Source organism: Ranitomeya imitator, chromosome 5 (assembly GCF_032444005.1).
Source record: "Ranitomeya imitator isolate aRanImi1 chromosome 5, aRanImi1.pri, whole genome shotgun sequence".
Taxonomy (NCBI): domain Eukaryota; kingdom Metazoa; phylum Chordata; class Amphibia; order Anura; family Dendrobatidae; genus Ranitomeya; species Ranitomeya imitator.
In genome coordinates this window covers 130,360,055-130,384,323 of record NC_091286.1, presented here as the reverse complement: position 1 = coordinate 130,384,323, position 24,269 = coordinate 130,360,055, and the positions used below count along the sequence as shown (strand labels likewise).

General features: G+C 42.9%; 1 protein-coding gene across 3 annotated transcripts in view; it reads left to right on the top strand.

Annotated features, from left to right (window-relative positions):
• The window catches only part of STRN (striatin), a 198,359-nt gene that overhangs the window by 94,636 nt on the left and 79,454 nt on the right, over positions 1–24,269 (top strand). For 2 of the 3 annotated variants that reach the window (XM_069769149.1, XM_069769150.1), the window contains exons 3-8: positions 1,426–1,499; positions 3,300–3,381; positions 3,729–3,896; positions 7,603–7,738; positions 9,652–9,787; positions 15,411–15,521. In XM_069769149.1, the coding sequence (XP_069625250.1) occupies positions 1,426–1,499; positions 3,300–3,381; positions 3,729–3,896; positions 7,603–7,738; positions 9,652–9,787; positions 15,411–15,521 (707 nt within the window). The remainder of the gene's footprint in view (positions 1–1,425; positions 1,500–3,299; positions 3,382–3,728; positions 3,897–7,602; positions 7,739–9,651; positions 9,788–15,410; positions 15,522–24,269) is intronic. The other variant, XM_069769151.1, reaches the window with a different exon arrangement.

Genomic DNA, 24,269 nt, shown 5'->3' with positions numbered 1-24,269 from the left:
GTTGTAAAGCAGAGCACAGCAGTGACGTCACCGCTGTGCTTTACGGCCGGCGCTCACAGTCAGTGCGGGAAGCTGACGCCGGGGGACGCGACAGACACCGGAATGTAAGTATGTAGTGTTTTTTTGTTTGTTTTTTTACATTTACAATGGTAACCAGGGTAAATATCGGGTTACTAAGCGCGGCCCTGCGCTTAGTAACCCGATGTTTACCCTGGTTAACAGTGAAGACATCGCTGGATCGGCTTCACACACGCCGATTCAGCGATGTCAGCGGGTGATCCAGCGACGAAATAAAGTTCTGGCCTTCTAGCTCCGACCAGCATGTCACAGCAGGATCCTGATCGCTGCTGCGTGTCAAACACAACAAGATCGCTATCTAGGACGCTGCAACGTCACGGACGGGCACAAGGGGGCATTCTTTGCGTCTGGAGGAGAGAAGGTTTTTCCACCAACATAGAAGAGGATTCTTTACTGTTAGAGCAGTGAGAATCTGGAATTGCTTGCCTGAGGAGGTGGTGATGGCGAACTCAGTCGAGGGGTTCAAGAGAGGCCTGGATGTCTTCCTGGAGCAGAGCAATATTGTATCATACAATTATTAGGTTCTGTAGAAGGACGTAGATCTGGGGATTTATTATGATGGAATATAGACTGAACTGGATGGACAAATGTCTTTTTTTCGGCCTTACTTACTATGTTACTATGTTTCTATGTTGCTATCGTTATCGTTGTTAAGTTGTTCAGTGTGAAGGTACCTTAAGGAAATTTCGAAGTGACCCTAAACTTTTGAACGGTAGTGTATTTACATGTGTATATTCACGCACCATTTTTATATGATGTTTCATGCTACTGCAGTCTGGTGATAAACATGAAAATCTACAAAATGGTCAGTAATCTAGCAGCCTAAACGTGACCCCAAATTACTAACGAAAGGGTTACCTTTTTGTTTTCTAGTTTTAGCCATAGTAAAATTTGGCTGAAAACCCCACTTAGGCTAAAGTCACACAATGCTACTCACTGCTGTCCCTATGCACAGTGGACCGCACAGGAATCAATGTTGGCCTATGTGCTATTGTACATGGACTGTTTTCCACACGGACCATTGTTTCAGGTGTAGAAATTACAACATTTGTAACACCTCTGCCTTCACTCATCAGTTCTGACATGATGATTTCTCCATTTTCCAAAAATGAGGTAAATAATGAAAAAACCACTTGAGCTGTTCCCATGTGGGGATGATCTGCTGCCGGCTGTATTAACAGATAAGACTTGTTAGCTGACAATGGCGATTGTTAGCAGCAGAGCAGTAACATGCCCGTGGGGACAATGGCGTCCTTTCCAGACTGCTCCGTAATGAGGAGTGTATCAGGATGCTTGTGTGCGTTGTGTGGGCCAAAAATATCTCATTCTCCTCTTCTTTACCTCTAGATCGAAATATCACAAGCTGAAATATGGCACGGAGTTAAATCAGGGAGACATGAAGCCACCAAATTATGATTCTGGTAAGATGCCGAACACCGCTGAAATATGCTGTTCAATGTCTTTCTTTCTCTTGGTGCGGTTTAGTATTTGTTTCCCATAATATAGGATTATGGGTACAACATGGGGCTATAATAAGGTTTTAGTCTATATTTTAGTGTGGAATATATAATATGGGAGTGACAGTGGCACTGCTTATCTTTCTGCAGAGGCGGGAAGATTCCTCTTGCAGGAAGTTCTGTCAGCCAAACTTTGGATGAAATATAGTGCCCCCTTTATTTGTTTACTTGTCATCTGATCGAGCAGTGTTTCCCAAACTCCAGTCCTCCCAGCCCCAGCGTGTCATGTTTTCAGGATTTCCTTAGTATTGTACAGATGATGGAATTATTATTAAGGCATCAGAAACTGCCTCAGGTTCTCACCTGTGCAACACTGAGGAGATCCTGAAAACATGATTTTTTGGGGGGTCGTGAGAACAGAGTTTAAGAAGCACTCACTTAAAGTAATGTGTACTAGATAGATCCTAACTACTGCAAATCATCAATGAGTCAGACAAGTACCATTTTCCTGTTCAAAAAGAGGTTCTGCAGCAGTTGAACAAGTCCCGAGTCCATGTCTAATTGCTTCAGGGCCCATAGAAGATATTGCATTACTCCAGTGATGTCCATGTTGCCAATCCTGAAAGGCCACGTGGCAATCTTGCGTTGCTTGACCGATGCAGCCAGTCATCAGCCAAATATCGGCTGCAGGCTTTACTATTTCGTCAGTGGCCAATAATATGCTGCGGTGGACACGTGACACAACGATGATATGTGGCTCGCCAGGAAGAGTGGTGCCGACATCACTGGAAAGGCGCCCCTGCATTGGGTTAGTATAGATGAGTTTTTGTATTCTCTTGGTCCATTTGTTCTTATAATTTAAAATGTTGTGTACGAGAGATGATAAAAATACAGTTTAATACAGCCAGTTTGACAAGTCTCTTGTGCATTATTAAATAATAAGTGTTGGGGTCTTTTCTCATCCCTTATGAATAGGCTCCTTTAGGTGCCTCTGTGCTTTGTTTTCCTCTTTAAAGGGACTCTGTCACCTGAATTTGGCGGGCTCTGATAATGGTCAGATGGGCGGTGTTTTCTGTTCTTTCATGCACCCCTTCCTTTTCCGCCGGCCGCAATATTGTCTTGAATTTGATTAGGTTTTCTCCGTAGTACACGTATGCGCAGTGCAATCTCGCCGTGTGCACGCGCAGTATGCTTTGCCCAACTGCGGGCAAAGCCGAAAAGCATTAATGCACATGTGCCGGCGCACTATGTCCCGAAACACAGCGAAATACTTCCGGGACATAGTGCGCCGGCACATGTGCACTAATGCTTTTCGGCTTTGCCCGCAGTTGGGCAAAGCATACTGCGCATGCGCACGGCGAGATTGCACTGCGCACGCGTGTACTACGGAGGAAACCTAATCAAATTCAAGACAATATTGCGGCCAGCGGGAAAGGAAGGGGTGCATGAAAGAACAGAAAACACCGCCCATCTGACCATTAACAGAGCCCGCCAAATTCAGGTGACAGAGTCCCTTTAAGAAACGGAGCCCTTGATGAAAATCCCACCCCATTGTAGTCAGTAAGGTTTATCATGCACAGATCTGTCCTGTCCGAGATCTTGGAGTTCCACTATTTTGTGGTGTCCTGCTCCTCTTCTGATCCAAACAATCTAAATAACCAACTACTAGTAATCTCAACCGAAATAGATGTTTATTTTCGTCATTGTGTATGGTAGCGGAGTATGTGTTGTCCACTTTGATAATTCATTTTCTGTCCCCTTTAGATGAAACAAATGAGACGGACGTCCAGCCTCAACCACAGAACAGTCAGTTTATATGGAAACAGAGCCGACAGTTACTAAGGCAGTAAGTGACCCGCCATATTACAAATCATAGGATGCAGGTGATATTATAAATGTGGGTATGTATATATAGAATATATACATTTATCTGTACACAATTTGTGTGTATATACACACACTTTTTTTTTTCTGCTGCTGATACGGTTTGTGCATCCATCCTATTTCTCCTTTGTAATGAATAGCGCATTGTACCAGTGACTGTAGAGGCTGGTAGAGACAATCCTTGCAGCTGGTACCAGATTTATTATCCACTGTGTCATTATATAAATGCTTTGGTGTGTTGGAGAGATGTCAGTTGTGTTTCTGAGATTTATACTGATGATCTTATTAATGCTGCCACTTTTCCCCTAGGTATCTGCAAGAGGTCGGCTACACAGACACCATATTAGAAGTGAAGTCAAAGCGGGTGCGTGCATTGTTAGGGATTTCTGCTGACTCTTCAGATCGACTCACGGACACAAATCAGGACTCCATGGTAAATGGCACAGAGACTGAATTACCCAATCCTCTGGTCATCGGGTAGGTTACAGTTTTATCGAATGCTATTTTTCCAAATGCCTGTTTTCTGTTCTTGGGCAAAGTCATCTGTAGTAGCACTGGTAGTAATTATAGTAGTGGCCATATAGAAATAGACACTGCGGTGTTGGTGACTATTTTATTTCTATTGTATAAGCTATTTAACTACAGAGGGGTGTAGGTAGTGGCGAGCTATCGGACTTTCCAACAACTTGTGCCTGAGTTGTGGCTAATACTGTTCATTCTTTTCCACTGAACATCATACATAGTTGTATAGGTTGAAAAAGACAAGGATCCATCAAGTTGAACCTTTCTCCACCAGTTATACATTCTCTATGGCTAGATTATTTATAACCCACAGTGCCATTTGCTGTGAGAAAAGCCTCCAGCCCTTTTTTAAATGCTGTTATAGTGTCTGCCATTACTACCTCTTGTGGTCGGGCATTCCACAGTCTGACTGCTCTAACTGTAAAGAACCCTTTCCTATTAAGATGCCGGGATCTCCTTTCTTCCACACGGGTACCCCCTAGGTTTTTGTAAGAAATAGGTAATTTGCCAGTCCTTTTGTATTGACGATACATGTTTTTATATAAATTATATCTCAATCAGGTGTGATTTTTCTTAGTTAAACAAGCTTAACTTTTCCAACCTCTCATTGTAGGAGAGGCCTTCCATCCCTTGTAATAATCTAGTTCCCTGTCTTTGTACTGACTCTAACTTCTGGATATCTATACATTTTTAAAATGATGATGTGTTTGGATTTCTCAGTACTTGCTAACCTACATATTCACCACTGGAGCTATGGTAGTAGGCCAACACTAGCTCAGCCGCCATATTTGGCTTTCAGGCCCAGTTGTTAGATGTGCCTTTATATAGCACTTTACACCAATAGCACCAGGGATGTAATGCTATTGAGGGATAAATGACACACTAAACCAGGGGTCCCCAACTCCAGGCCTCGAGGGCCGCCAACAGTGCAGGTTTTCAGGATTTCTTCAGTATTGCATCGGTGGTAATGTGATCATCTACACAGGTGATGATTCCAACCCCTGTGCAATACTAAGGAAATCCTGAAAACCTGCACTGTTGGCGGCCCTCGAGGCCTGGAGTTGGGGACCACTGCACTAAACTGTATCTCTTCTTGACACCACGATAAGAACTGCATCACTCACATTCTTGCTCACTGGCCAATTTCATTTAGCATCCTTGCAATAGTTTGTAGACTTCGAATAAAAGTGTCTGTTGTACATTACCTGCATTGCCTTCCCAGTTGTGTGATTATAACGTACACTGTAAAAATACTGTAGCTGTATATGCTCTGCAGATGATGTGGATTCCAGGGATTTGACCACTATGATTGCACATTTATGGCTTGTACTCGATAGGTTACATATTTTAAAACCTGTAAATATCCCTTTAAAAGTACTTGTAAAGGTCAGTGTGGCTAGTGAACACACACATCCGAATGCCTGCATCACCCTGAGGAGAAGGCTTGGGTCCTCTGGCCTACATAGTATAGCACTCCACCTATAAACTGTTAAATGGGCTACACGTTGCTTGGCTTCTCGGACAAACTAGTTAGTCCACATGATTATCCTCTTATGTTCCTCTAATTGCACTGAAAGCTGAAATCCGCTTTTGACTTGTGCACGGTTCAACAGATTAAAGTATTGTTAGGGGATTACACTAATTTAATTTAGATTGTAGGTGTTTTGGATTGATGATTATAGTAAATTGTCTAATTGGTGTCTTTTTATGGCAATATTTCTACCGTGCCTCATACAGGTCTTAACCTCTTTTGTGGACGATGTGTTTAAAGGGAACCTCTCGCGTCCAGAAATGGTATTTACCTGCAGATATTGGATAAATCTACAAGCAGTCTCTTGCTTCCAGCTATCTGGGTGCTGCGTGGAGCGTTTACTGTGAGCGCGGCTGTAATCCCTCACCGGCACTTTGACAGCTGGAGCGGCACACATCAGGGAGTGATTACGAGCATGCTCATTGTATAGTGAGCAGTTTCTAGCCTCTCCCTGCACTTCACCAATGACTGGAAGCGAGCTGCTGCAGGGAGAATAAATATCCATTTTCTCCCAGTAGCCGCTGTCGTCTATACAAGGTTTAAGCGCAGGTAACCTGCAGATCACTCTTGTATATGTGTGTAAATGGCATTTCTGAACATTACAGGTTCCCTTTAAGTGCGTGATGAAGGCTGTGTAAAAGCAGCAGGACTATGGATAGGTATGGCTCAAAAGATGTGTTTTATTAAATTAATATTTTATTTAACCATTTTGTCAGTGTCTGTCTTGTGATAGTCCTATTTGCATGTGATCTTGAGGCCGAATAGCCAGTTACAGCCATGAAATCCTTTCCGAGAGAGAATCACAGAGGCAGATTAGCGGCTGCTGAGATCTCGGCAGTATCCTTGGTGACCAGTGTCGTTGTGGCTGCAGTGTAGGGGAAGCGCCAGTATAAGACTCCTGCAACACTAACTACAGGCATCGGCACCGTGTAAATGGGGGATTGTGCAGACAGACGTCATGTACCAGTATCTCACTGCCTAAACCGCTGCCTAATCCGCACAAAGAAGTGACATGCTGCAGAATATAAACCGCTGTGTTTCCGCGCGGTTTTTTCCGCAGCATGTGCACTGCGGATTTTGTTTTCCATAGGTTTACATGGTACTGTGAACTCATGGAAAACTGCTGCAGATCCGCAGCATGCCTTATAGATCCCATGGCCCCAGCGCTGCAAGGCAACATGCTGACCACTGAGCTGTCCTTCTGCCATTTAGGTTTTTTTTTTTTCCCCCTCACTTTTCATAATTTAGCTCAAGGCCGGATTCACATCACATCTGTCACTGTTCATGACGTTGTCTGCGACTACTTTCTGAATCCCAGGAACACTGGATTTAAAGAGGAACCATCGGTTTAATTTTTATTTAAAAAATCATTAGTAAACTTGAAAATAAGCAATTTTATAATCTGTCATTATTTTACTCATTTATATAGCGCCTTTAATTCCATAGCACTTTACATTATCATCTCAGTAATGTTAAAATTTGTATTAGCTGAATACAGATTTTATCCGTGAGTTTAGAGTGAATGATCAGTCCTGGCTGAAAGAGAATCAGATTTCTCTAATAAAATATATTGTAAAGTTGCTTCTTTTCATATTTACTGATGATTTATTAAATAAAATTAAAATGGTTACATCATAAACTTTCTTACTCCGTACCATTGTGTCCAGATGAAGAACTAGTCAAATGGAAGCCAAAGAATCCGATTTTGGACAGTTTGCCTAATCAGAGCCGTTGGCGCCATCAGCGGCCCCGACATGATACTGTCTTTAGTGTAGTGTGAGCGTTCATAGCTGTTGATTTAACATTTCATTTAATGCAGCTGAATTGCCTAGAAGAATGTGGGATGGGAGCAATTGGTTTTGTGTAGGGGACGTGACGAGCTCTCATTACCAGGCTGTTTGGGTCTGTTACTTCCCATTTGACAGAATTCTCTAAGGTTTTTGTTTCGCTATTTCATTGCTCCCAAAACAATGATCCTAAATAATCTCTAAATAGTGTTTGCCACTTGTTCCAAGAAAAGGCCAATGTAGCAACGGTAACGGTAAAAGTAGTTTTTTCTGCCGCTTAAGTCTGGTGCTGTTCATTTATCAGTGTAAATGGAGGATTTGTGTTTTCTTCATTTGACAATAGGAAGCCAGATATGACCGATTCCGCCTCTGTTCTTGAAACGTTCAAATTTCTGGAAAATGCTGCTGCAGAGTTCAGTGACGAAGAGGACGACGATGACAATGATGGCAGAGACAAGACCATTATAGATGCTGCAACGGTAAATCTTCCCAAACAAGGTTCTAAGGGGCAAATGTGCAGAAAATGCATGAAGCTTCATGATGGTGCTGGTTTTATTTCTTAAAGTTCTGAAACTGTGGCAGTTACCCAGAAACAGTACCAGAATTAACTCGTCAGGTGAATGTAACTGATTTTCCTTTGCAGAACTTTCAGAAACCAAGTCTGTTTTGTGGGAATGCACCCAATCAGTGAAGCCTCAAGGGGAGATGTGGACGGGGCTTCTCTCAGGCAGACCACCCTTCTACTTCTTATTTTGTTTAGTGTGGCGAGTGATTATCAGATCTATAGTAAAGGAAAGCAGAATCAATTGGTATTACAGGAGTTAATGCTGTAAGTCCCTAAGACCGAAGTGTTTAGTCCCTTGCAAGAACAAACGTGGAAGCAGCATTGCCATATTCGAGCTACAAACAGCTGCGAGAAGGCCAAGTGCTAGGTTTTCTTCTACTAACTAGATTTATTTTCTTTTATTGTCTGTCATTAACAGCATGCTCTGATATAAAAGGGTTCTGTGGGAATGATCCTAAGCATCCCTCAGGAGAAGTGAGAAATATCTCATTAGGTGGCTCCCCAAACTCCTTCCTCCGCTCCAATTTACCACCACAGTGGTGAGCATGAATGGAGCTGTGGGTACACATGCCGCTCTGTACAATGTCTATTACGGCGATGCAAACTGTCAATCTCTATTTTGTGCTGTTTTTGTCTGTAACCCAGACGTTGAGCCAAACAGCAGGGTGCATGCTCAATTTTTGCTACACTTAGGGATTAAACATTGATCAATTGTCTACGGGGCTCTGGACAGACGTGCACACCTCAGTTTCTTTGTTTTTGTGGAGCTGCTGTGAAATACAGCTGTCAGGTTTTCTGCCATTCCCATAGAGCATAAATAGACACTGATGACCATGACCGGCCACTGCTCCGTCCTCTGGATCTGTGGGGCTTCCAGCAGTAGCATCCCCACCCATCAGCAAGTTATCACCTATGCTATTGATAGGTTGGTAATAACCCTTGAATTGCTGTGGTATAGTTTCTTTCCACCTCCTGGTTTTAGAAAGTAGTTGACAAAGAAGCAACTTGTGAATTCGTGGTCATAACCCTCAAGCTATGTCTAGTTTCCAGCCATCCTTATCCAGAGCAAGGCAATCCCTGATGTCAGATAGCGCATGGTATTCTTCCCCACCCAGGCAGCTTGTAGGTCATTCATCTGTAGCTATTGTCACCACCTTCTGATCTTATTCACCTCCTTCATCTGCTGCTGAATACACCATACAATGGAACTATTTATTGTGTAGTGTTCTTTGTAGGACTTAACCCTTTGATTTCAGGGGTTCACACTTTTTTTTTTTTTTGTTTAGTTTTTGCAAGATGTATTGGCATGGGTCAAAAATGAGTGTATTTAGGTACATCCACAAAAAAATCTGTATAGAAAGCTCTAGAAATGTTTCAGGTTTTACTAGAGAGATGCAGGTTTGATGACAGGGGCAGTTGTGCAGTTATCAGAATAATTTGGCACAAGGGTGCACAACCTTTTTTGGTCCAAGAGCCACAATGTTAGATTATACCGCTCCAAGGGGCCATACTCCTTAAGATAGTTGACTGAGCACTGTTATCTCCCTTGTAGAGTGAGCAAAGAGCCGAGCATTTAGCACCCCTTATGAATTATATTGGAAAGAGACCCTTTCCAAATATTCCAGAGAGGATTCCCAAATATGAGGGTGCCAGGAATGATTGGCAACCGCACACAATAGCATTGTAGGCTTCATTTGGTCCCTAGGTACTCTGGTTTTAGCAGTTTGCCCACGTGACAAAAATGTAGGCAAATGTTTTTTTACTTTGAGAAGAAAATAGTGGCCTACTTTAATGCTAATAATTTTATTGTTTTCTTATTGTGTGAAGATTGTGAGAAGACGTGTTATACCTGACCCTAATGAAGACAGGGATACAGAAGAGGCTCTAAAGGAGTTTGACTTCTTAGTGTCCGATGATACCGATGGTGGCGAATCTAGGAGTGCGGGTGATGGCACTGAATGGGGTAAGATTCTGTTTATTATTCTTCTGTATTGTACAACACTGTATTTCTCCCTAACTACTAAAGCCGAATCTCCGTGTTAACAATATATAGACATCTTCTTTTGCAAGATTTTGAAATAAATATTTTCAGTAACATGACCACTATTTTGCTCCAATTACTATTTAGGAAATATCACTTGCAGCCCCGTTGGGTTTTTGGTGGACTTTTGGAGTTATAAATATCCCATTATTTCTGATAAATGAGCTACTGAACTCCTGTTTGGTTACTGGAATAATGCCCATAAATTGTACGGTAACTTGCTGGGCATATCAATGCTGTACATCCAGTGTTCTTGCATGTGCGTTATCTGATACAGACAGTACATGTTTATTGTTCTTTGTGTGCCTCGATGTTGTTTTTAGTTGTAGAGCTTTAGAGATGCCGCCAACCATCAGCCTCTGTACCACTTCAACTCCCCCCACAACGCCCCCGCCCCTTATCAGGATACCCAATGTTTTATGTACACATCATATTAGCCGAAAACTTTATGACTTGATCACTTTTTATGATGTTTATTGCTTATGTGACTTGATATAATTCTGTCCTGGCCTGTGACAACTCTTATTAATATTATAGTCTTTCCTACCTAACAATATATTTTCATTAGCTCAGTGCCCTATGAGGTTTTTTTATATGACAAATACTCAAAACGATCTGTTTACTTGTGTGGCGTCCATGTGCCCCATCCGTGTGATGCTTAATGGAATAGAATGCAACATAAAAATGACAGATGTTTAGGAGTTAGATTTGCAAAGATAGACATATATGGTATAGAAAGAAAGCTATCCCATGAGTTTTATTATTAGTGCCGTACATGTGGCGTTTACTGTAATTGTGTTTAAATAAATGATAAAAACACCGTGGGGTTCTTCACCCTATTTTTCATAGCAGCCAAAGTAAAGCAGACAGCTGTGGGCTGATATTATCAGGCTGGGACGGTCCCTGGTTATTGGGCCCTTCCCAGCCTAAAAATACCAGATCACAGCCGCCCCAGAAGTGGCGCATTACTTTAGATGCTCTGATTCTGGCACTTTGCCCTGCTCTTCCCAACTGCCCTGGTGCTGTGGTAATTGGGGTAATGGTAGTTGGGATTGATGACAGCTGTGATTTGTCAAAAATCACAGCTGGCCTCAACCCCTGGGGTTCGTAATTTAATGAATTTTTAATTTAGTCAATTAATTAAAAATTCTCATACAAGTCTGCAGTAATTAATCGAATCCGAAGTAGTCCAGACATGGATACCTGAAGAACATAAATCGACAGAAATAAACACAATAGACAGTCCCTCGTTCACCAGTTTATTACCCAAAATGTTCTCACAAAACTGTGATGTAAGTGACTGCTGTTCACATTCGCCGGGTAGTGACGACAACGATCATCATCGTTGCTGGGTCTTCCCTTTGTGTAGCAACACTCGGCGGCTCTGATGAGCGTTATAATCAGTACCTGGCGTCTGTGAATTGCAGTCACTTTGCTATTCCTATTTCCCGGAGCCAGATTTGAGGAATGTGGACTACATCGGAGCTTCGTGGGAACATTTTAGGTAATAAATTGGTGGACGATGGACTGTCTGTTTTTTTCTTCTTGTTTTTCAGGTATCCATTTCTAGACTACTTTGGATTTGGTGCATTACTGCGGACCTGCATGGGCTTTTCTTTTTTTTAATTTTTTTATTTATTTATTTTTTTAATAAATTGGTGAACAAGAGTTGGGGAAGTCTTTATTCAAATAAAGTGTTTTTATTTTTTTTTATTACCGGGTGAGTAATGGGGGTTTCTAATACACCTCTCCATTACGAAACCCCTGGGTTTCATGGCAGCTGTGATATTTCACAAATCACAGCGGTCCTCAACGCCAACTACCATTACCCCGATTGCCACCGCACTATGACTATTGGGAAGAGCCGAACAAAGTGCCAGACTTAATGCATCTAATAATGTGCCAATTCTGGGGCGGCTGTGAGCTGGTATTTTTAGGTTGGGAAGGACCCAATAACTAGGCACCTTCTCAGTCTGATATCAGCCTGTAGCTGTCTGATTTACTTTGGCTGGTTGTGACAAATAGATGAGATTCCATATCCGTTTTTCATTTATCTATTAGCTTAATACAAGTAGAGTAAACTAGACATGGACACGGTATTGTATATCTCACAGATATTTTTCTATGTTTTCTATCTATCGATCGATCTCTGCACATCTAACATCTAAACAGCTATCATCATTTCTATTCTGCATTCTATTCCAGTACGTGTCATGCGGACGGCACAGAGATATCCGTGTGGACTTGTGGGGGATGTATTAACGCCCATGCTGCCAGAAAAAAACGGACGTGTCCTTGTGTGGGTCACATGGACATGTGCAAAGCAACATAGATTATTGTAGCGCTATTGACAGCGCCCTGCATGGTGTCAACTTCTCCTCTCCTTTATGCAGTGACGCTGGCTTACTCACTGCCCCAACCCCTCGGTGAGATCCCTGGCGTGCTTCCTCGTTTTGTGTGTGCAGCAGCTCCCAGTGATGCACCTAGTGTGAACGCGCTCGCTCCTATGCTCTTAAATTGGCAGCACGCATATTGCTAATTGCTCTCAGCCTGTTGCTCAGAGGCATTTAGCATAATGTGTACGCATCTTATATAAATAACTCCCTCTCCTATAGGGAGTCGCCAAGCAACAAGTTCAATCATTAGTGAGTAAAGTGTGCTACTAGTGAATTGTGAGGTCCCCTGGTCCCCGTGCGGCCAGTCCTGTATCTGAAGGCCCCTGGTCCTGAAGTGGCCAATCCTGTTCCCAAAGTCCCACGGTCTAGGTGTGCCCAGTGCCTGAACGTTGTCCCCTAGTCCGGTGTGGCCAGTCCTGTTTCTGAAGTCCCTTGGTCCCAGGGCTGTCAGTGCCTGAATATTGTCCCTGGGTCATGTTCGGCCAGTCCCTGTTCCAGTATCCTAGACCAATGTGTCTGAACATTGCCCTTTCCCAAACCACCTGGGGTCAGCAGCTGCAGTTACGGGTTCTGCCCAGTAGTGGTACCTGGTGGCTTCCTGCAGCCTAGTCTACACAATCAGGAGCTCCAGTGAACACCAGGTTGCTACTGAGCTATGCCCCTACCTGGGCAGGCCTGATGCATTGGGTCCACAAATCCACATGCGCCATTGTCAGGTGTAACGATTTAATGGATGTGTGTGTGTGGAAGTGTCTCCAGTACATGTGAAAGCTTGTCAACATACGTGCTGAAAACACTGATGTGTGTAAGGGGCTGTATTTCGGAACTGAACCAGTGCCTTCCTCAGACTACAATGTTATGATAGGCACAGCGTTCACAACTGCCCAGTGTTCTTCTCTGTGGGCTCACTACCACATCAGATGAGAGCAGCTTCTGTACAGATTGCAGGAGGGAAGACATGGCTTAAGGTGCTTTCGCATTGTGTCTAGTACACGCTCGGTGACCCTGTCAAGGCATACATCCGAACGGGATTCAGATGTATGCGCCAACCGGGCCATACACTATAATGGTGGCGTCAGAACGAACGTGCTCTCTGACGTGCTCTTGCTTTCCGTGCATGTACGCCTACTGGAGTAGGACACCCAGATGTAGTCTACTGTCTTAGTGTCCACCTCCCGTAGACGTTCACAAATGTACGCTCGGCTGACCTTATTATAGCCTATAGCCCCATTGACGCATATGCCTAAATCCCGTTTTGCTGGCTGGTTCGGACATATGCCTGATGAAGCCACAATGTATGTACTAGACGCAATGTGAAAGCACCCTTATTTCCAGCTTCTCTCCATTATTGATCAATTATATCTGGTATATAGGTAGGTATGACATGTTGGTCTGTTATATGCTGATGGACACAAGGCATGCGCCATGCTAAAGAGGACCCAAGCATATGTTTAGCATAATTGCCAAGAACGTTCCTGACACAGGTGCTGAACAGGTGTCTGAAATGATATGAAGAGGAGTAAAATGAAGAATAAAGCAAATCTTCTCCATACCAATAGCCACCTTCTCTGCATGCATTATTAGATGGCTAAGTATTCATTGTGACAGCAGTCATTGAGGACACTCAGTATGGCATTTAGCTTGGTATTGGAGGGGTAGAAATGTCAGTCTAGTACAAGCTCACTCAACACATAGTGAATTTTTAAAGGTGGCTACAGACTTTCAGTAGTTGGACAAATGCTATTCTTCAGAACCCCCCATAAACACATGCACACTCGGGCTGAGCATGCTTGTGTCTGAATGTGGAAGGGGAAGTCTCTTCCAGAAACAACTGGCACTGGCCGTGAGAATGAAGGATTGTGTATGTTAAAATTATTTCCCCAGACTAAATATTGGCCAAATAACTCCTCATATATCAAAGTTGGCTGGTTCAGGTATAGCCAACCTAACACCTGTGTGGAAATTGTAAGGATGTAACCCTCGGGTAAAGATGAATACCGCATTTTAATTGTTTCATTTCAAGTAATGCATATAAGCTCTGAGAGAGGGAGAGTGTGAAAATTCATAGAATCCTGCGATGCATGGCAATCGGAGCATGGCACACCTTGGCGCTGATGATGTTTTGCTCCAGGACACAATCATTGGAATGAGGAAGTACGGGAGAGAAATAAAAGCATTCCTGATTGAACTTTTGCTTCATTTTGTCCACATTTTCCCAAGATTAACCCTTGCTAATGTTCCCAGTTTTCTAGTAGTATAAAAATGGTTAAGAGCAAAAAAATGAAAACCCTATTATATTGTGATTGTGTGTTGCCCTGATTGCTAAAAAAAATAAGCCTACCATTAGTCTCACGCTACAATGTGAGTTATCAATGCAATTGCATTTTACTATTTAATTACCTTGCACAAGAACAGTTTATTGAATATATTAATTTACTCCCTAAATTTTTTTTCTTTCTCGTATGCCCTTGGTGTATGGCTGTGCATACCAATTATACAAAGCTGAATTCCTATTTCACAACACAGCCAGGTTGTATATCTGAGTTTATCATTAATAATGGCATTTTAATTAGAACCTTGGCCACTTTATAAAACTTACAAGTGAAAGATTTATCAAAACTAGTTCCAGATGTAAATGGAGGACCTGCACCTAGGAACCAATTGGGTGGTAAGGGCCCTAAAATCTGACCAGTCATTTTATGTTTTCATTCAGTTTGATCAATATGGTGTGCTCTGGTTAGAACTAAAGGGCAAGTAATGTGGGTAAATAGGCCACTGTGCTGAAATGTGTTCAGATTCAGAATTGTCGCTATTGAGACGCAGCCACCCAAACCCCCATCAGTGCAGCCTGGTAAGCTGTGATCATTCTGTAGGGCGTCCTCAAAAATATCTAACGCGAGAGACCCAGGTATGTATACACATTTATAGTCTTGTGCCTGTGCAGTCAGTTTTTGACTCATAAAGTTGAAAAGCATGAAAACCTACAGTGTATTCCACTATAACAGTGTGGTGACCTGCTATGGTATGTATGTATTCGTGTAATAAGTGCTTGCCCCTTCTTCTTTGGCAAAAAGGATTCTCCTTCAGTCAGTTATTGATGAAGCCACCTTTATTGAAGAGGAATGTGTTTGATCTCTTTTACTGTTTAGAAAAGGAAGACCAGTGCCCCATCCCGGAATCCTGGAATATCGATCAGGGAGTAATAACCAAACTCAAGGAACAATACAAAAAGGAGCGCAAGGGGAAAAAAGGGGTGAAGAGTAAGTGGAAAACATTGCACTTCCAAATCATCAATCCCACCTCTTTCATATATCCTCCCTTCCCTCCAAAGCTATTTTTCATTATTTTTCTTTCAATGTTTTCCTGAACCACTTACTCTTTTACTTTGCTGCTCCTCCTCTTTTTCCTGCTGTTCACCTTTTAACGGGCATTAGAGCTCCGTCATCTTTTGGACGAGTGAGGCTATTAGCAGTAATGTGTGATAAGTTGTTTTAAAGTGGAACTAAATACAGTAATCTAGTATTCATATATTGTTTTTTTTTGTGTGTTTTGGCATATCAATATCATTGGTGCTATCTCGTGTCCAAGATCCACACTGATCCTGAAAACAAAGGGACAGATGTCCCTTCTGCAGTTCTCTTGCACGGCAACACTCTTGTGCTGGGAACGGCCAGATTATGCCATTTAAGATTAAGAAGACAGAAATAGATTGTAAAGCCTTTCAAGAAATTTAATGGTAGCACAGAACTTATGTTAAAGGGGTAGTCCAGGCATATAACATTAGAGACCTATTCTTTGTGGGGGTCAATTCAATGTTGACATCCAACCGTCACTGGAGCGAATAAAAGCAGATTGTTAAAGGTGCAAGATATTGGACCCTATACCAATCTGATATTGATGACCGTTAACAAGCAAAGGTCACCAATGTTATATGCCTGAACAAATTTTAATAAACAAAATAATAATTTTTCTGCCTCATCATAACATAAGAAATCTTTTGCATGTGTGAAACTTGCTTAGTATTCATTCTTCTGTGAATGAAAACCTGGGGTGACCTTTCTTGTCTAGGCAGGTACTTGACTCGTGGGAGAGAGGCTTAAGTACTTGGGTATCTACAGATTTTTGCGAGTGTAGATAGGTGGTCTTTAAGGGAACCTTTATGCAGATTTTTGGTGGAGGGGGAGGGTTTACCACTAAACCGCCAAGAATAGCTTTTACATGAGCTTTTTTGCCCTTTATAAAGCTGCCCTTCTGTGTAGTTATAGAGAAAAGTTTTAATTTGCTGTTTGTAAATGACCTGCTGGGTTCAAGAAGGTGGACCTGCTGTAAGAAGTCGCCTTCACTTTACCTAACCCCACTCAGTCTGGTGTGATTAGCCTCCCTTCTGACAGGCTTGTGCCTTCTGATGAAGCCAATGCTAGTACACACCAAGCAATTCTGTGAATCTGCCAGAATTGGAAGTTGGCAGCAGATTGAGTACTGGCCTAAGATGACGTACTCTACTTTGACCTGGGATGTCAGTCAAGTTTTTCTGGGCCCTTTAATAATTGAGTTTAGTTCCACTTTAAAATCTTTTTGTCCTGTTGCATTTCCAAACGCTTCTTGTTGCATTGAAATAAAATAGCTGTGATCCTGGTTTGCATATAATTTTGGCTTTTAAATTGTTGATGGCACCTCTGTAGTATCTGCTCAGCCATAATGAAGGGGCTTACAGAAAGACTCTTTCATGCAGATTTTGTTTCTGAACTTGTATATGAAGGTCACTGCACACCTAATAATTCTGAGCACTCATAATTGCTTTAGTAAGAAATTTTTAGCTATCGTATGGAAATCATGGAGCTCTTTCTGCCCGGGAAAAGACAAGTGAAAATTGCATTATGCATTAGATACACATCATAATTTCCGACCATTGCAGTCTTCATGCTGCGCTGAGATCAGTTGACCATGCCCAATGAATCTGTATGATCATTCAGTCCTAAGCATTACTTTGCATCATTACATATTGCAGTATGTACATTTGTATGCTACTTTCCTGTACTATCTGAATACCTTAATGTTAACATCTCCTGTACAGGTAGAGTATGTCGGCAACTAATAAACTTGACTTGTAGAAATGAGATTCGGATAGTAGGGACTGAGGGATATATTTCATTTACGATAATTTGGCATTGGAGCATAATATTTTTATTGGTGGTGCCTTCAACTTTCTTGTGCTAGTAATACTACTTTTAGGTGCAAAGTACTAGCTGTTCAAATAATTTTTTTGATCATTTTTTTTTAGACCTTATAATAGTGTTTTTCGATTGACCACACTATGGGTGTGGTCAATCGAAGGGGCTTTTAATAGGCAAATTGTGCAGTCTAGGATGACTGTTTCAAAGCAGTATTTCTTGTAGGTTTAGTGAGTGACAGTGGTTAGCATCTACAGTAATTGATCCAAAGCGAAACAAATTGTGAATTGAAAGACGTTCATGGGCACCCAAGGCTCACTAATGCCCATGGGAAGTTAAAGCCATCCTGGGCAGATCTCACAGATCTACTACAGCTGAAAATGATAATTCTGTCTGTGATGGGAAAAGTCTCATAAAAAAGCACTGTTAAAGCACTCTTAGAATGGACAGTTCACCTCAGACTACTGATTATGGGGCTCCACAACTTTCGATCAGTCACAATGACCATGATAACCCAGGTCCACAGCCTGAAGTGCCTACAATAAGCATCAAATCCTGCTCCATAGAGTAATGGAAAATGGTGGCCTGACCTAATGAGTTCCTTTATGATTTCTTCTGTGGACTATTTTGTGCAAGTGGGTAAGAAATTGCACCAGAATGGTGAAAAGGTTTTCAGAGGCCATTTGATGCTGTGGACAATACTGTGCTGACAAACATGGCTCTTATGTGGATGTTACTTTGCCGCATACCGCTCACCCAAACGTTGTTGGGAAACCATGCACATCGCTGTATATAGCGTTATTTACTAATGGCAGTGACCATCAGAATACGCTGCTCTTCTACATAGAAAAATATGTTCAGTAATGTTTTGAGGAACAAGACAAAGTATGATATGCTCAAAAATGGTGTTGGAGTCCCTACTTCACTGACAAAATGTAAAAGCTAGCATTTTGGTGCAGCTAGCACATGACATGTACAGGTTTAAGTCCATACCTCAATGGATCACAGCTGCACAGCAATGCCAACACATATATGGCAGGTAGTTTTAAGGTTCTGGGTGATCGATGTTGTTACTATTTTTGGCATACAGACTGATGTAGGAATGATGGTGCTGTATGCAAGTATGTTTTTCTGTCACAATTACAAGAACCTGCAAAGGAGACTCCTGACAAAGCCCTGTGACTCAGGTTTGATCAAAGCCTTAGGATCACTTATAAGTCATAGGTATTGAAGTTGTTGGCACTGTTTTTACGCTACCGATATGTGTAGAGTGTTCATAGAACTTCTGAGAGGTTGTTAAAGAACTTCTCAAATATAAGGATGAGCTTTTTTTTGTGCTCATTGACTTATTAATTTTAAGTTTAAAGTAGTTGGCCACTTAACTAATGTATTGGGGACATGGTTTTGTGGCACGTACTAATAAAGAAATAAAGATATATTACAGGTTCTCCTCCTAAACTGTTATTGTAGCCTTTCTATGTCTACACAGCTCTTCTATTCACAAAATTGCTGATTATGGAGGAGCAGGTGACCAGACCTGTCCATCAGCCTTTTTTTATTAGAAGAATGGCTTACTCATGTGTTAAGTTTTTAAATTGCTGTGGGTTCATTGGCAGGTCTGATCTCGTGCTCCTCCATGAGGTGCCACGTTTTGGACATGAGAGCTGTGGATTCATTCTGGAAGGAGAACCTGAATTACAGTGGGTACGGAAAGTGTTCAGACCCCTTTAAATTTTTCACTTTGTTTCATTGCAGCCATTTGGTAATTAAAAAAAAAGTTCATTTTTTTCACATTAATGTACACTCTGCTCCCCATCTTGATTGGAAAAAACAGAAATGTAGAAATGTTTGCAAATGTAATAAAAAAGAAGCTGAAATATCATGTTGTCGTAAGTATTCAGACCCATTGCTCAGACACTCAAATTTGAGTCACATGCTGTCCATTTCCTTGTGATCCTCCTTGAGATGGTTCTGCTCCTTCAATGGAGTCTAGCTGTGCTTAATTAAACTGATAGGACTTGATTTGGAAAAGCACACACCTGTCTATATAAGGCCTCACAGCTCACAGTACATGTCAGACCAAATGAGAATCATGAGGTCAAAGGAACTAGCCAAGGAGCTCAGAGACAGAATTGTGGCAAGGCACAGATCTGGCCAAGGTTACAAAAGAATTTCTGCAGTACTCAAGGTTCCTAAGAGCATAGTGGCCTCTATAATCCTTTAATGAAAGAAATCTCGGACCACCAGAAGTCTTCCTAGACCTGGCCGTCCAGCCAAACTGGGCAATCGTGGGAGAAGAGCCTTGGTGAGAGAGGTAAAGAAGAACCCCAAGATCACTGTGGCTGAGCTCCAGAGATGCAGTAGGGAGATGGGAGAAAGTTCCACAAAGTCAACGATCACTGCAGCCCTCCACCAGTCAGATCTTTATGGCAGAGTGACCCGATAGAGGCCTCTCCTCCGTGCAAGACATATGAAAGCCCGCATAGTTTGCTAAAAAACACATGAAGGACTCCCAGACTGAGAAATAAGATTCACTGGTCTGATGAGATGAAGGTAGACCTTTTTGGTGGTAATTCTACCGGGTATGTGTGGAGAAAACCAGGCACTGCTCATTACCTGCCCAATACAATCCCAACAGTGAAACATGATGGTGGCAGCATCATGCTATGGGTGTGTTTTTCAACTGCAGGGACAGGATGACTGGTTGTCATTGAAAGAAACATGAATGCGGCCAAATACAGAAATATCCTGGATGAAAACCTCTTCCAGAGTGCTCTGGACCTCAGGCTTGGCCAAAGGCTCACCTTCCAACAAGACAATGACCCAAAGCACACAGTTAAAATAACAAAGAAGTGGCTTCAGAACAACTCTGTGACCATTCTTGAGTGGCCCAGCCAGAGCCCTGACCTAAACCCAATTGAGCAGCTCTGGAGAGACCTGAAAATGGCTGTCTACTGTGAGATTGCGCTCACTGCATGTGTTGGGACACACACGCTTAGCACGGGATTCAAGCACACAGGAACGGTTTTCTCACATAAAACACAGTCTATGCGGTTTATTAAAGTGTCATAAACTGGGTCATGCACAGTTCATTATATACATTTTGTACGGCTTCAATTCACAGTTCACTAAACATGCTGGACCTCTCACTTTGTCCAGTTACCATGGGTGACCGTACGCCAAGCAGTTCATCAATGTCCATGGAACACAACAAGATCCAACAGTCTGTTCCACTGGCAGATATTTTTCTGCCGTTTTGATAGCCCCCTTCCCGGGTATTACCTTTCTAGAGCTCCTGCTCCACACGCTGACCTGTCAGTCCTCTCTCTCCAGGAAGCTGCCTCACGGGGTTCACCAACTTGCCTGGCCAGCACACATCAGTCAGTCCAGAGCCACCGATGGACGGTAGCTTCCCCAACGCAGACCGTCCAAGTTCACAGTCTCTCTAGGTGCTCCAGGAAGATTCCACTAACCCTAGCTTCCAACACAGATATCGTCCAGGACCACGGTCTCACTGTGCGCTATTGAGGACGTCCATTCCCAGCTGGGACCGTCCAACACACAGGCATGTGGCCTGTCTGGGTGCTATTCAGAACGTTTGTCCAACACCCCAGGCCACCAGGTCCAAAGCCCCACCACGTGCTCTTCAGGGAGACGGCACTCCCAACACACAGGCTCTCCAGGACCTTCCAGCACAGAACCATTCAGGTCCACACTCTCAACAACATGTGACCCACACCCTGGTCACATTATACACCTGTAACCACTCCCATAGGTGGGAGTTGTGTGTTTGTGTGTGTGTGGCTAGTTTGACTCGCCCATCTCTCATAACTAGCCCTGCCAGCCTCCCTTCACAATTATACAAACACCACAATTACTTGCGGGACTACAGGTCCCAGAACAACCTTACTTCAGACTGGCAGTGCAGAGTGTCTTCCTCTACGACACACACTGGCAATTCACAATAATCAAACATACTGATCAGCAAGGCAGGTTATTAAACTGCACGCTAAATCAGAGTGTTTTAATCTTTTGGATAAAAAGTTATAACTTTATTAATATAAACAATACAAACGATAAAACAATGCCTCAAAACCATAAAGATAGATTATATATGGCAGGTAGGCGTAGAACAAATTCTATTGGCAGCAGGAAGACATCGGGTAACACAAACCTTCTTAGATTATTCAGTTGTTTTGTTTTTTTTAAAGTTAGAGCATGCTGAGAAAATACCTCGATTGAGTTCAATTTACCACACATTCAAAATTGACAAGTTTTTAACAGTAGAGCAAGCTGAGAAACTTCCTCTATTGAATTCAATTCAAAATTAGCAATTTTTTAAAAGTAGAGCCAGGGATTCAAGCTTCAGGAGGCTAATTTGCATATTCCAGGTGCCTTCTGGGAGAAGCGAAGTCTCCCTAAGCTAGAAGATCGTTGGGTACAGCCGGGACCAGCTGCTTCGAAAGCATCACCAAACCAGGGATTCAAGCTTCAGGAGGCTAATTTGCATATTCCAGGTGCCTTCTGGGAGAAGCGAAGTCTCCCTAAGCTAGAAGATCGTTGGGTACAGCCGGGACCAGCTGCTTCGAAAGCATCACCAAACCAGGGATTCAAGCTTCAGGAGGCTAATTTGCATATTCCAGGTGCCTTCTGGGAGAAGCGAAGTCTCCCTAAGCTAGAAGATCGTTGGGTACAGCCGGGACCAGCTGCTTCGAAAGCATCACCAAACCAGGGATTCAAGCTTCAGGAGGCTAATTTGCATATTCCAGGTGCCTTCTGGGAGAAGCGAAGTCTCCCTAAGCTAGAAGATCGTTGGGTACAGCCGGGACCAGCTGCTTCGAAAGCATCACCAAACCAGGGATTCAAGCTTCAGGAGGCTAATTTGCATATTTCAGGTGCCTTCTGGGAGAAGCGAAGTCTCCCTAAGCTAGAAGATCGTTGGGTACAGCCGGGACCAGCTGCTTCGAAAGCATCACCAAACCAGGGATTCAAGCTTCAGGAGGCTAATTTGCATATTCCAGGTGCCTTCTGGGAGAAGCGAAGTCTCCCTAAGCTAGAAGATCGTTGGGTACAGCCGGGACCAGCTGCTTCGAAAGCATCACCAAACCAGGGATTCAAGCTTCAGGAGGCTAATTTGCATACGGCGCGCAAATTTTTGCCTGTAGGACATTATTGCAAGAGAGCTTGGCTGAGTAGATTACACAAGAAGGAAAACACACAGCAAGTCAGCAGGATCTAGGAGCAACATGGCAGATGTGACAACCTACATGGTGAGCTGCAGCATGTGCTACATGTTCACAGATCGACCAGAAGAAGAATCCAATTTCACCTGTCAGAAGTGTAGACTAGTGGCCCTTTTAGAAGAAAAGGTGCGGGGTCTGGAAGAAAGAATAGCAACTTTGAAACTCATCAAAGAGAATGAAGACTTTCTAGACAGAACAGAAGCATCTCTACTGGTCACAGAAGGTGCAAAAAGTGTCAGAGAACCTCCAAAAGCAGATGAGTGGAAGCATGTGACCAAATGAAGCAAGAAGACCATGGAGAAATCACCAACCACACAACTGAAGAACCGATATCAAATCTTTGTAGAGGATGAAGATGGCACACCTAAGAATGAAGCAATACCAGCAAGCAAAAAAGAAAAGGGCACACAGCAACAAGTGACAGCAAAAATTACAGCCAAGAAGCAACGAAGAGTGGTGGTGGTGGGAGACTCACTACTGAGAGGCACCGAAGCAGCCATCTGCAGACCGGACATAACTGCAAGAGAAGTATGCTGCCTTCCAGGTGCGATGATCAAGGATGTGACCGATAGGATACCAAAGCTCTTCAGCTCCAAGGACGTCCACCCATTTCTTCTGATACATGTTGGCACCAATGACACGGCAAGGAAGGACCTACCGACAATCTGCAAGGACTTTGAAGAGTTGGGGAAGAAAGTAAAGGAACTGGATGCACAGGTAGTTTTTTCTTCTATCCTTCCAGTAGACGGGCATGGCACCAGGAGATGGAACAGGATCCTTGATGCAAACAACTGGCTAAGACGATGGTGCAGACAACAAGGATTTGGATTCCTGGACCACGGTGTGAATTACTGGTATGATGGACTCCTCGCCAGAGACGGACTACACCTCAACAAACCTGGGAAACACACATTCGCCAGAAGACTCGCTACACTCATCAGGAGGGCGTTAAACTAGAAGAAGAGGGGACGGGAAGAAAAACATTAGACTCGAACAAAGACGACCCAGGAAAACATACTCAGAAGGGAGGTAAGAACATTTCTAAAACAATCCACAGTGAGGAGATTGGAACAAAACAAAATCCTCTAAACTGCATGCTCGCAAACGCCAGAAGCCTGACAAACAAGATGGAAGAACTAGAAGCAGAAATATCTACAGGTAACTTTGACATAGTGGGAATAACCGAGACATGGTTAGATGAAAGCTATGACTGGGCAGTTAACTTACAGGGTTACAGTCTGTTTAGAAAGGATCGTAAAAATCGGAGAGGAGGAGGGGTTTGTCTCTATGTAAAGTCTTGTCTAAAGTCCACTTTAAGGGAGGATATTAGCGAAGGGAATGAGGATGTCGAGTCCATATGGGTTGAAATTCATGGAGGGAAAAATGGTAACAAAATTCTCATTGGGGTCTGTTACAAACCCCCAAATATAACAGAAAGCATGGAAAGTCTACTTCTAAAGCAGATAGATGAAGCTGCAACCCATAATGAGGTCCTGGTTATGGGGGACTTTAACTACCCGGATATTAACTGGGAAACAGAAACCTGTGAAACCCATAAAGGCAACAGGTTTCTGCTAATAAGCAAGAAAAATTA